We start from the raw sequence: 15,015 nt of genomic DNA on the forward strand, positions 1-15,015 counted from the left end.
ATCTCACCATTTTGTGAACCATCTTGATCTGTTACAGGACTACAAGAAGCCTGTCCCAATGTATTACTTTTTAAAGCATACAGTACTTGGGATCTTTGCAGTAAATACAAAAATGCAAAATAATATAATGCATTTCTTGTTATCAGAGCTCTTTTCATCTTAAATTTTCCAACAGCACTGCATTCTAAGTTTTTAGACCCTTTAGTATGCTTTTTATTGGTTGCAGATGGCATGGCTTTATATTTTAACATCTTCATTAATTTTTGTCAATATCTAATATGCTCTAACATTTCTCTGATCTATTACCTCCCACTGTCTAGAGGGACCTCATAATTCTTTAAGAAATATACATTCAGCATCAAGTAAGTTAAAATGTGGGAATTAATTTAGAATGAAGACTGGCAAACACTGAACCTCCTGTGGTTACTTCGCACTTAATATAAAAGGTAAGGAAAATCCAGACATACGTTTGAAGTGATTGACATTGATAAACTGATTTGGTGGAGATATATATATATATATATATATATATGATTTAGTGAATATGTATTTATTTATGCCAGCATCATGATCACATGTAAGTGATCTGCCAACCCTGAATGGAATGTTTGTGCACTGCAGGAATTTGTATCCACTTTGTAAAGGATTGAAGTATAGGAAGCATCTGCAGTATAACAACCTTTCAGTAGACTTTTGCCTTTGCATTGTTATGTTTTTTTCAATTAACAGTGTCAATCGCTGTGCTTGTTTCTTTTACTCTTTACTGTTCAGTCACATAAAGAATTTTTGTAGACTAATCATTTATTCTATGTACACAATTTTGATATAAATTATTTTGCTTAAGCTTTTTTATGGCAAAAATAGCATATTATGTTTACCATTAAAATATCATACATGATTGGGACATTTTTGTGATCATAGATGATATATTATTATTTGACAAATACAAGTCATATGAAAAAGTTTGGGAACCCTGTTAATTCTTTGGATTTTTGTTTATCATTGGCTGAGCTTTCAAAGTTGAAACTTCCTTTTAATATATGACATGCCTTATGGAAACAGTAGTATTTCAGCAGTGACATTAAGTTTATTGGATTAACAGAAAATACGCAATATGCATCATAACAAAATTAGACAGGTGCATAAATTTGGGCACCCCAACAGAGATATTACATCAATACTTAGTTGAGCCTCCTTTTGCAAATATAACAGCCTCTAGACGCCTCCTATAGCCTTTGATGAGTGTCTGGATTCTGGATGGAGGTATTTTTGACCATTCTTCCATACAAAATCTCTCCAGTTCAGTTAAATTTGATGGCTGCCGAGCATGGACAGCCTGCTTCGAATCATCCCATAGATTTTCGATGATATTCAAGTCAGGGGACTGTGACGGCCATTCCAGAACATTGTACTTCTCCCTCTGCATGAATGACTTTGTAGATTTCGAACTGTGTTTTGGGTCATTGTCTTGTTGGAATATCCAACCCCTGCGTAACTTCAATTTTATGACTGATGGTTGAACATTATCCTGAAAAATTTGTTGATATTGGGTTGAATTCATCCAACCCTCGACTTTAACAAGGGCCCCAGTCCCTGAACTAGCCACACAGCATGATGGAACCTCCACCAAATTTGACAGTAGGTAGCAGGTGTTTTTCTTGGAATGCGGTGTTATTCTTCCGCCATGCAAAGCGCTTTTTGTTATCACCATATAACTCAATTTTTGTCTCATCAGTCCAAAGCACTTTGTTCCAAAATGAATCTGGCTTGTCTAAATGAACTTTTGCATACAACAAACAACTCTTGTTTGTGGTGTAAGTGAAAAAAGGGCTTCTTTCTCATCATCCTGCCACACAGATGTTCTTTGTGCAAATTGCGCTGAATTGTAGAACGATGTACAGATACACCATCTGCAGCAAGATGTTCTTGCAGGTCTTTGGAGGTGATCTGTGAGTTGTCTGTAACCATTCTCACAATCCTGCGCATATGCCACTCCTGTATTTTTTTTGGCCTGCCAGACCTGGGTTTAACAGTAACTGTGCCTGTGGCCTTCCATTTCCTGATTGAATTCCATCCATCCATCCATCCATCCATTTTCCAACCCGCTGCTTACAGTTGAAACTGACAGTTTAAACCTCTGAGATAGCTTTTTGTAGCCTTCCCCTAAACCATGATACTGAACAATCTTTGTTTTCAGATCTTTTGAGAGTTGCTTTGAGGATCCCATGCTGTCACTCTTCAGAGGAGAGTCAAAGGGAAGTACAACTTTTCTCACGATTGGATACACCTGTCTATGAAGTTCAAGGCTTAACAAGCTAATCCAACCAATTTGGTGTTGTAAGTAATCAGTATTGAGCAGTTACATGCATTCAAATCAGCAAAATTCTAAGGGGACCCACATTTTTGCACAGCCAGTTTTTCACATTGATATAATTTCATACAACTAAATACTGCTTCACTAAAAATCTTTGTTTGGAAAACACCCCAGTACTCAGATGTTCCTAGGAAATGAAAGACATACATACCACTGTTATCTTTTTTGTTGAAAGTAGAGTACATTATTATGCAGGCTGAGAGGGGTTCCCAAACTTTTTCATATGACTGTATTACATGTTGCTCATATGGCTTTTGAATTTAAAGGATGGACATTACTGGCAGAACAGTAGTAAAGTTAAAAAGTCTGATGCTAGAAACATTCAGGACATCGAGGTCATAATCCACATCCAGACCCATTCACTGTGAAGAGTTTGTACATTAGTCCTGTGGCTTACCCTCAGTTCAAGTCCTCCGGTTTTACTCCCATATCCTGCATACATGAATGTTATGTTAGCTGGTAACTGCAAATTGGATCAGCAGGGTAAACTTTAAGTGTATGTGTTTGCATGAGTGAGTCCTACACAGACTTAGTTTATGTCTTGAACCTGATACTGCTTAGTAATGTTCTGGCCAAGGACATAAACAAAGGGGTGGCTATGATGTCTCAAGCCTCTGCCTTTTTCCCCTCCTTGGCCCAAGGGCCTTTTTTCCTGTTAGGAAGTTGTACCTTTTCATTATAAGGTGTGGTGAAAGATGGTACAGATGTGAAGCTGGAACTTGCTTATCTGCTGTAGATAGACAAACCCACTGAGGCATGGAAGACACATAGTTTTACTGGATTTCCATGGAGAAAATCCTTCGCACTTTTAAGTAATACAACAAAATTGGGAACATTCCATTGATAGATAGATAGATAGATAGATAGATAGATAGATAGATAGATAGATAGATAGATAGATAGATAGATAGATAGATACTTTATTAATCCCAATGGGAAATTCACATTCTTCAGCAGCAGCATACTGATACAATAAATAATATTAAATTAAAGAATGATAATAATACAGGCGAGCCTTCAAACAAATAATTGTTAATCACATCTGAAGGAAACCACCAATAGCTGATACTAAATATGTCTGATTGGCTGTTATCATAAGCTATTCATTGAACTACTTTCTTTTTGCCGTTTGAATTTCCAGAAAGTTAGTGGATTCACACAGTATAAAGTAGACAGCTGATAAAACTGTTCAAAGTAAGGCTAGCATATTGCTGCATCTTCTAATTTCTAAAACAATATATTTTGTAAACAACCATACTCTGTGTATCATAGAAGTTTAGTTGGGACAGTAGTTAGCACGCTATGGCTTAGCAGGAATTGTAGAAGCAGTTGGCAGGAATTTAAAGAAATCTTATTCTTGCAATTTTGAAAATAGACAGGCTAAAAATGAAGTAAGAAAGTAGACTAATGTCAGAAATATGGTTGAAATTTGAATAACAAGAACAGGTCCTTCATTTGAGGTATAGGAAGACTGACTGGCTTACTGGTGCTACTGCTGTGACAACTCAGTACGGACATGCCTGCTGATGAAGCACCCTTGTGAAGTTTTGGTAAGAAACTTGTAAGAAGTGCTACATAGTTCTTAACTTAAGAGTAATATCATAGTTGTGAAGTGGGGGGAGGATGGTGGTCGTAAAACTCTTACTGTGATAAATGTGCATTCATTATGAAATCAACAGTTAAAGACAGTATTCTTTTTTGCATACTTAAATGTTAAAGAGAATGATCCTTTTTTGGGCCGTGAAGTGGGTTGGGAGAATTTTTAAAACAAAAAAACAAGAAAGGCTGCTTTCTTAAAAAGGTCAAAAACTGCAGATTTAAGTGCACATACACTACTGAGAACACTTGGCTGGATGAGAGTGAAACATCTCAAGGATGCCCGACGTCAAATGGAAAAACACATAAGAAATGGGGAGAAACAATGGGTCTGTTCTCAGGTGTCTAATACATGAAACATCCCTGTTTTCTTGCCAGGAGTTAGTGACATGGGAACATGATGAATGCAGAGATTTTCAGAGAATTTACACAAATTTTGCAAAGTATGCTCATATCTTAACAGCCTACATACAAAGTATGTGTATATCATGACAGTTTGCTGTGATTTGTGTTTCTGGAATTCTAGCATGTCCAAAAAAATCATTTTATGTTTCATACTAAAGCTACACTTCTATGGAAGACCAACAATGAGGTTATTCTATTTTTTTTTTTGCTTGGCAAGTAGATGGGACAACAGGGGTTTCATTTTGTGCACAATTGTCCATTACAATCAGTTATGTGGATATGCTGGCTTAATTCGGGAGTATATCTTTGGTGTCTTTGATGTATCAGAAGTGTGACATGTGAATACAGACAAAATAGTTGACATTTTTGCTAAAATTAATAGTAATAGAAGAATTGTCTTGCCATGTATAATGTTCTAAAATAATGCACTTCTGAAATTCTGTGAAGTACAGGGTGGTAACAAAAAATGGTGCTTATTTTGTAGAATCATACAATGACAGTGTTCCATAAGAAATATGCAACATCAAATAAAAGTGTCTCTAGGAGCACATCCAATTTACAGTGTCAATGTACAGTACAAATGTAGAATGACATCAACATGTAGTATGGAAAATCAAAAACTTAAATTGTGTAACAATTAAGTAAACAAATACACTTTACCATTCTTAATTCAACACAGGCCCACTCAAACACACCCACACTCATGCGATGCTCATTTAGAATCAGCAATTAATGAAACACGTAATCTTTTTGCAATGCTAGAGGAAAATCCACACAAACAGACAGGCAGTGTGGCATAGTGTTTAATGCTTTGGACCTCTTATTTTTGGAAGATGGAAGATCAACAATGAGGTTATTCTATTTTTTTTTTTTTGCTTGGCAAGTAGATGGGACAACAGGGGTTTCATTTTGTGCACAATTGTCCATTACAATCAGTTATGTGGATATGCTGGCTTAATTCGGGAGTATATCTTTGGTGTCTTCTGATGTATCAGAAGTGTGACATGTGAACACAGACAAAATAGTTGACATTTTTGCTAAAATTAATAGTAACAGAAGAATTGTCTTGCCATGTATAATGTTCTAAAATAATGCACTTCTGAAATTCTGTGAAGTACAGGGTGGTAACAGAAAATGGTGCTTATTTTGTAGCATCATACAATGACAGTGTTCCATAAGAAATATGCAACATCAAATAAAAGTGTTTATGCATAGCATTTAAGTTAGAGTGATATGCTCTGATATGAACCCTTGCTCTTAAGGTCCATTTGGTATTTCATGTAACTCCCATAGATGGGCATTCCTTTATTTGTTCTTTTTGTCTTAAGATATGTTATACTGTATTATGAAATTTAAATACATCTGCAGTAGAGGGGTGTAGTGTCTTTTATGATACTCTGACAAAATCAGCATTCAATGGACAAACATTTTTTTTACTAAACTTGTGAATATTATAATGCCTCTGAAGTGATATCCAAATGTTCCATTAAATTAAAATCACAAAAATTAAAGAGGACATTAATTTGTGTCCAGGATTAAAATGTAAGAAATTATGTCTCCTAAAGTGCCCTATCTTCCCTTTGTGAGTTACTGCCCACCAAAGGCTCTGTGCACACCACTTGCCTTGACTCTATGTAACCAAATAAATAGATAAAGCAAGCATCAGTAAAGGGAAATGTATGCTCAGTGTGGCATAAAATTAAAGAACAGAAGCTTTTAAAATAGTTTATGTTAAACACCTATAACATTCTTATAGGTGGCAAAAATGAAAGGCCAAATACCTGAGTAGGTCTTTCTATATAAGTGATAAATAAAGTTTACTGTATTCTCCCATTATAAACAATACATTTTTGCTGATCTTACAAATGTAAGAAACATGCTGCTAAAAAAATAATCACTAGGATTCACTTGCCTGAAGATTATGTTGCTGTAGGAGGAAATATTCTTTCCCCCATATGCCGTAGTAACCCAATCTGGTCGGGGCCTCACTCCAAACTGCTTATAACACTCATCAGAAAATGCTTTTAGATCCCACTGCTGAGGCTCAAACATGTCACTGATTCCATCAGAACACATAGGCATTACCATTTCTGTACAAGCCTAAGGAAAAAAAAAATAAATGTGTAAAAACATTATTTTAAGCAGATTATGTGTTGCATAACTCAAAGTCAGAATTATTATAATAGCTCATGAAAGGAGCTTCTACTTTGTTGATAACTGGCAAAAGGAGACAACATGGCATTCCACCTTATGTTACAATTCAGCTTGATAATTATATTCTAAAAACAAATCGTTCAGTCTCAGGGCAGCCTTAGTGCATTCCTGTAGTTGGTTGTTGCAAATATTCAGTAGTCAGGATATAACCATCCATTATATGAATTAAATAAAATTAAATGTTATTAAGCAACATGTTCATTTATCTATAATTATTAATTGAGATTATCTTTGATTGATATTTTTTATAAACATTAATCACTTTACAGCATTTAAGATACACTAAATTAAAACCTTTTCACTCTAGGTTACACTGTCAACCTTTGTGTATGCAAAATATTAGTTTCAGTTTTAAAATCTACCTAAAGCAATCAGGACACAATAATAGGCAACGTAATTAAAATAGATATATTATTACTAAATACAGCGCACAGTGCTCTATAGTTATTACAGATATGGTATTGACTGTTTAAGTTCACAGTAAAATAAATTAATTTATTGCACCATTTAACTACTGAGGAATATATGGATAAAAATTGAAACCAGTAGTCAAAGTGATCTCTTCTGGCTGAGGGCTCATACTGTTTCTGTTGTATCTATGTTTCAGTGTAGTGTGTTGATTTGTGCCCTTTTCACAAAGTCTGTGCAACAATGAGGACTAAGCAGCTCATATAACTGATGGATAAATAACTTATTTACCTGATAGTACCATCCAATGTAGCCAAGACTTCCAGTAGCTGTTTGGGATGTGTTTAAACATTCTACATTCCCTGTGTAATTATAATAAATACTTGCAGCCAGGAAAATATTTTGAAGTAATTTTTTATCTTCTGACTTTGAATCTTTAAGAAATTTACAGACTACCTACATGACAAGAAACAGAAAAAAAAAAAAAAAAATACACTTTACTAAAGTCTTCCAAAACTGTATGCGAAGAAAGAAGGGTTTTTGTGAGAAACAGAATGTTCATATTAAATCTCTAGGAGCACATCCAATTTACAGTGTCAATGTACAGTACAAATGTAGAATGACATCAAAATGTAGTATGGAAAATCAAAAACTTAAATTGTGTAACAATTAAATAAACAAATACACTTTACCATTCTTAATTCAACACAGGCCCACTCAAACACATGCGATGTTCATTTAGAATCAGCGATTAATGAAACACGTAATCTTTTTGCAATGCTAGAGGAAAATCCACACAAACAGACAGGCAGTTTGGCATAGTGTTTAATGCTTTGGACCTCTTATTTTTGGCATCAGCCAAAAAAATAATAACTTGAACTGAAACATAAGAGAAAATATGTCAACTCCACACAAGCAGCATCTAGAACCCAAGATGTTGGATTCATGAGACAGCAATGCTAACTACTGCACCACAATGCTGCCCATTTCATAAATAATGCATTATAGCAATATGTATCTGAAAATCTGCATTAAAAATAGTACTATGATAATACTGTTTATTTCCTTATTTACAGTACGCACAATATTAGAGGTACTAATACTTCCAAGAAATTGTTTTTTTTATTGTTTGGGGCTATTTTGTATAGTAATTATGAATTAATAGAAAAGGAATACTGAATGGTTTTTGGAATCTAACTAGAGGTATCAAGTGCTATTAGGCAATAACACTAACAATTATCCTGTTACTGTAACCTTTAACAAAATCAATTTTTTAAGTAAACTATATATATTATAATTTCTAGCAAAGACAGATGAACAAAAAGTGATAAAAGAAAATGCTTACAGAAAAGTATTATACTATACAGTATTTTTAATTCTACCATTTTGTTGCTTTAAGAGTTTTTATTACAGTTTTAAAAACTGTACATGCTGTAGATGCATATGTCTTTTCTGCATATAAATTTCATGGTGTTATGTTAATGCATTTGTTGCACATCATTTTCTGATTTTATTCACCAAGCTGGTTTAACATAGTATAAAGAATGGATTTACGGATGATAAATAATACATTTATAACATTACATATAGTGCATAATATGTGTCAGTGAGACTAAAGACTAAAATGAGTGGAATTTTTAAAATAAGACAAGATTAAAATGAATAATATGTTTTGTGTGCTTTTTGTTGTTATTATAGAGTTTTAGTATATTTTTATATGTTCACTTCCCTTTGACCAGATAGGACCATTGCTCAAATTTACTAATTCACAACATAACTTTCAATAAAGACAAAAAATTATAATGAGAAAACACATACAACGGTATACACTTGTTTAAATATTTTATTTACAGCATATTCCAAAACCAGGTGGTTTACTTTTACAATTCACACTTCCCTGAATCTTATCATTTCCATACAATTTTTATAGAGAGCTTTTGCCAAAATGATTGATGAAATTGTGTTTATTTTCTCTCCTAATATTGCCTTTAGTGAGCAATGAATTTTGCATAGTAACCAGCGGTGGCCGTTGAGCAGCTGATTCTGCATATGGATTGGTTTGGACGTGCAATTTTTCTGGTTTTGTTTTTCCATTATTAAAAGGTCTTATTGTGACATGCTCATTTTTTTTTCTGGTTACCTTTGCCCTAAGCATATACAGCTGGTTTAAAGTGTTATTGTATAATAGTCCTTATTATTTACTGAATGTCTGTTATTAATACAGTTTCTATATTTAAAGATATACACTTATTTGGACAATTTTGTACATGATAAAGGTGCACACGCACTGGTGAACACTAAACCATGGCCCAGATGTAGAAATAGGTCCTGGTGTCCCTGTTCCAGATGACATTTTATATTATATAAAAAAACAATTCTTGCCTCAGTGTTGTTTGTGATGGTTAGAAAATATACTGTATCTATACAGATAAAAAAGGAAAAATACAAAGTTTCTAATAATGACAATAATTAAATTGTAATATACATACTGTAATATACAAAGGCCAGTTGGCAATGAAGAAAAGCACAAGAAATTAACTGTCTACACAAAGTACGAAGGATATAAACCTCTATGGCTCACCTTTTTTAAAAAAAAAAAAAATATTGTACAGATGGAGTTTGCATGTTCTCCCCGTGTCTGCGTGTGTTTCCTCCAGGTGCTTCGGTTTCCTCCCACAGTCCAAAGACATGCAGGTTAGGTGCATTGGCGATCCTAAATTGTCCCTAGTGTGTGCTTGGTGTGTGTGTGCGCCCTGCCCGGGATTTGTTCCTGCCTTGCGCCCTGTGTTGGCTGGGATTGGCTCCAGCAGACCCCCGTGACCCTGTTTTAAGATATAGCGGGTTGGACAATGGAAGGATGGACTGATGGATATTGTACAGGTAGCTAATCCAGTATCATGCAGTCATTGTTTTGCTTTAGTATACCACTCAAAATATTAAAATAATTGTGCTACAGACAACACAGAGTAAGTAACGCATAATAAAAAATATTTTTGGGTACAGTATTCCTTCAGTCCTACTTTTATGACACCAGACTGGCACTAAAATAACTATTTCATAACTTCCTCAACACAAAAACTAATGTGAATAATTTAAATTATTGTTGAGCTACACATTATTGTGTTTACTGTTGACATATTTTATTAAACAAACTGAATGACTACAACTTTAACAGCAGGCTCTATAAATACCAGGTGACACACCAACGAAAATGTAGCCCACAAATCGCAAAGTACACACTGACATGACCATCATGACACCTTTTCTGTGGTGATAATTGCTGCATCGGTGAAATGAGAGTTTCTTTCCATAGGATCCACAATGTTGGTGACAAGCTCAGGGGCACAGACAGAAGGAGTTTAAGGTTTTGGCTCTTTGCTTACAAAACAACTAGTACACCACTTTTTCACCATTTGCTGAACTGTGCATTTCATAGGATCACTCACAACAGGACATCACTTAAAAGGAGCCTGTAAAAACATACACAATAGCTCCAAAATAAAAATTGTGTACTGTTCCAATGGACACAGTATGTCTTCTCTCCAGCACACAAACAGATAATACAACAAACAAAACTAAACAATGCTAAACAAAACATGCAATAGGATTTCCTGCTAGCTTCACCGGACTACTTCTGTAGCTACCAAAATAAGAGTAGGTAGGGTTCCTTATCATATGTGAACTTACTTTTTCATACGATACCCTGTAAATCACTTAAAATAAACCTTCAAATTCTAAGATTATTTTCCCAAATAAGGACATGTCACATTATTAGTCATAAAACTTTAATAACAAAAAACACATTCTTTAAAACATTTTTTGTCTGTAGTAGCAGTTTTTTAAAAAATTTCCTTAGCAACTGGCATACAGGGGAAAATAAATATGAAGAAACTGGATAACATCCAGATAACAGTTTTCCTTAAAGCATATAGTTTGATATTATGGTAATATTGTTTAATGCATGTTTTTTTCTTTTTTCTACACTTTTGCTTTGTTTCAAATATAACATATAAGAGAGATGAAATATCGAAGTGAAAGTAAAGTAGATAAAACCCCCCCCCCCCCAAAAAAACAGGACCACACTCCAACTGAAAAATACGGCAGAGCTGAACTGGGTGGATCACTGCTAGGGAGCCAGTACTGCTTTTAGTGAATGTTGTATTCTGCTTCCATTTAAAGCAAGTTAACTAAACAAATAGTGTATGGCCTTTTTATTTGTTCTTCATAATATGTGCCTATTTAGACAGTACATCTTAATCATTATTGGTGAAACATTGCTTTTAAGAATGCAGGGAATAATGCATCATCACTACAGTGAATGATGCATAATGGGTTATAATTTTAATAGAGACATGAGAACAGTTAAAGTAAGGCAAACATAAAAAGTGAAATAGAATTTAATGATAACATTAAATAATGTTTACAAATTACTGTATAAATGAAAAGATCAAATGGAAAAAGGTAATCCAAAAAAGAAGTTAGGGACTTTTTAATAATAAATTAATTTAATAAACACTAAACTTCAAGTCAATGTTAAAGATTCCATTTTGATAAAAAAAAAAAAACATTAAATGATGTAGGATGTTTTGTTTGCAAACAGCCTGGATGGTTTTGTTTTAATCTTATATAAATTTGGATAAATTAAGATATTTGCATTATAAGAGCATTTGAAACAAGAATTGAGCTGTATATGGCATGCTTCTCAAAAGAACAAAACATTGTAAGTAAACAAAATGATTAACAAATACATAAATTACCAATTTATTTTATTTGGAAAGCAATACGATTCAGGTATATTTCTGTAAGATAGTAAATACAGTTTCATAGAGTATTTATGCTTCAGAAAAATAGGAAGAAAGAAAACTGGTTCTGTTTATTTACGCTACAGTACATGCTCATGAGGGATTCCTGATGCTGGCAAGGCAGCAAGAGGCACTTTATCAGTAAAGGCTTTTTCCACACTGCTTTTGTGAGAGGCAGAAGGAACAGGTCAATGGGTGAGCAAAGCTGCAAACAGCCTCTACCAGTGGAGATTGGTCATTTACACGATAAAACATACCAATTGCTCTTCACAGCCTCCCCCTCCCACTTTTCATAAGGGATTAGTCAGATACATTCAGCTCTGCCAACAGATTTCTATCCCCTAAGCCCTCAATACCCCTCTCACAGTCACTAAGATAATCACATTAGCTTTGTCATTAAAAAGCTCCTCTTTACGGCCACTGCCTAAACCATTTTAACCAACCATAGGGGTCGCATACATTATCAAAACTGAGGCAAACAGCTGAAGAATTAGCATTTTGTATCTCTCTTTACTGAACCTATTTATTATTCTTGCTAGACAAAAGACAAGAATGAAAACAATCAGAAATGTTAGATGATACAGTATTCCTTTATTCTGAATTATGACCAACTATGCAAAATATTACTAACAAAACCTTATCAGAAAAACTGCAAGCAAACATATTTAAATAAGCCTTAGTCACGTGTTGTTAATCCAAGTGTATTATCACACTCACAGTTGTCTCATTTGCCAAATATTTTCATGACTGCCAAATATTCGATAGATTGCAAGGTATCCAATATTACTGTCACTCAAGTTTTAGAAGGCTAAATATTCCCAAGAAAAAATAAGATTTGATAATTTCTCAACTATAAGAAAAAAGACAAAAATGACAATGCCAGATAAGTTTATTAGTATGAAGTATTAGCATCACAACTGATGGTCCAACAAAGTTTTTAACATGTTTAGCAGGCTTAGGTGCATATTAGGGATCATATGAATGTATGTATTTTAGTTAAAATAAAACTGAACTTTATTCTTCTTTTGGTTGCAGCTTACCTCGACAGGCCATGCTGGTAAAGGCTGTAAAAAGTTAGCTTCATATGGGTAGTTGACCATAGCAAGATTCACCCATGTCTCACTCAGCCAAGACTTAAAGGATGCTACGTCTTCTTTTGATGTCAAAGGAGAACAAAGATGAAATGTTTCAGAAAGCCACTTCAGCCCATCAACTATGTGGAGGGAAAACATATAGTCACAAATGGGACATGAAGAATATATCAACAGAATTAATAAAAAAAAGTTGTTTAAATTTTATTTTTTATTACATAGTTAGGGAAATAACAACAAATGATCTGTCAGCCAAAAATCTTAATTCAAACAAGCTCTTCCTAAGACATTTAAAAAGTCTTTAGAATTTTATTATAAATTTTCCTATTGCTACAGTAATTTACACAATTTATTAAGAATGTAATTGTGATTGGATGTGTGCATAAAATAACGCAAAAATCTGTTCAGCACCATTTATTGACACATCATGAAACTCTACATTTACAGGGCTTAGGTGTCTTTTGACCCCCAAAGAATATGTCAAACAAATTTGTAGGATTTTTAATACCTGCTAATTAATTTAGTTAGTTTGAAAAAAATTAATGAAAACAAGTTTGGTAAAGGTAATTCAGATAAAGGAAGGCCATTTAAAAGTAATAATATTATATTACTATCTATTATGAACATTTGGCTATAGCAATAACATCACACAAATTATAGAACGATAAATGCACTTTATAATTATCATCCTAACCTTTTCTATACTTCAAGCAGCAGGTCTTGAAAGTAGAAACTATATATATATAGTACAATATCATGTTAAGATTTCTTACAGAGTTTAAGTTAAGGATTATACAATTGTTTATTCTTGTCCTGCCTTGCGCTCTGCTGCCTAGAGAGGATCATTATCCCAGCCACTTTAAAAATGGAATATCCATCCATCCATCTTCCAACCCGCTGAATCCGAACACAGGGTCACGGGGGTCTGCTGGAGCCAATCCCAGCCAACACAGGGCACAAGGCAGGAACCAATCCCAGGCAGGGTGCCAACCCACCGCAGGACACATACAAACACATCAAGCACACACTAGGGCCAATGTAGAATCGCCAATCCACCTAACCTGCATGTCTTTGGATGCCAATTCAAACAAATGAATGAATGTATACAGTACATTGAGGGAGAGCTATAAAATAAAACAAAAATTACAGGAGTAAACATTTAATATTCACAGTCTGATACTTAAAAACAAGTGTCACAGTGCTCACGACTGTTGCCTCAAGGCATCAGATTCTGGTCTTATTCCCAAACAGGTCACTTTGTGTGTGAAGTTTATATGTTTTTCCTTTTTTTTTTTTTTTTTACCAATTTTTTCTCTCCAGAATACAATATGCAGGTTGAGGTTATAAATGAGTGAGGGTGAGTGAAAATGGACTGATGCCTTGTCTAGGGTGGGTGCAAGGTGTTTGCCCGATGTTGCTCAAAAAGGCTTTAAATGTTCAGACATTGAACTGGATTAACTGGATTAGATGATGGGCGAATAGGTGTAAACCACAAAGACAATGATCAGATTTATCTAAACTACACTTCTTAAACTGTGATAAACTAAAAGAGTATTTTAAAATTTGTAAATGCATTAACCCTCTATTTTTATTCATACATTATGGATCATTTTGAGTATAAACAGCTTTAAGAAACTGAAACTACCTCTAACTAAAAGCACATGCAGCAGTAAATGCTTATAATAATTTAAATAAACCAATCACCAAAGAAAATCCAAAATCATTTTTGATTTAATGTTACCAATATTTTTGCTGTCCATATTTGCATTATTTGGAGCATGGCAGATGTTCAATTGGAAGGTAATTTTTTTTTTTAGTAAAAGCATTAATTTTAATAAATATACTTTTTAAAAAATATATACAGTATTAATTAGAACTCAAAAGTTTGTACATTTTAACTGTTTAAAACATAGTCAGTCTATTTTTCTGTAGTTCATCTCCAATATTATAGGTCATGAAAAGTGAAATCACAGAAATGTTTGCAAACTTTGCTGAACACCGCAAAATGCAATGCAGTCAATGGGGAAGGTGGAACCAAACTATTTTTAAATGGCTTATAATGGTGCAATGGTGTTGAACGTTTCCTTCAGGGATAGGGAAGCGTCTGTCAACTATTTTGGACTGA

At 34.0% G+C, this 15,015-nt stretch overlaps 1 protein-coding gene across 1 annotated transcript in view; it reads right to left on the bottom strand.

Annotated features, from left to right (window-relative positions):
* The window catches only part of prcp (prolylcarboxypeptidase (angiotensinase C)), a 47,165-nt gene that overhangs the window by 1,769 nt on the left and 30,381 nt on the right, over positions 1-15,015 (bottom strand). Inside the window, exons 6-8 of the mRNA XM_028800311.2 lie at positions 12,840-13,012; positions 7,289-7,453; positions 6,288-6,475 (exon numbers count right to left, since the gene is read on the bottom strand). Of these exons, the coding sequence (XP_028656144.1) occupies positions 6,288-6,475; positions 7,289-7,453; positions 12,840-13,012 (526 nt within the window). The remainder of the gene's footprint in view (positions 1-6,287; positions 6,476-7,288; positions 7,454-12,839; positions 13,013-15,015) is intronic.

This window comes from Erpetoichthys calabaricus, chromosome 4 (assembly GCF_900747795.2).
Source record: "Erpetoichthys calabaricus chromosome 4, fErpCal1.3, whole genome shotgun sequence".
Lineage (NCBI taxonomy): Eukaryota > Metazoa > Chordata > Cladistia > Polypteriformes > Polypteridae > Erpetoichthys > Erpetoichthys calabaricus.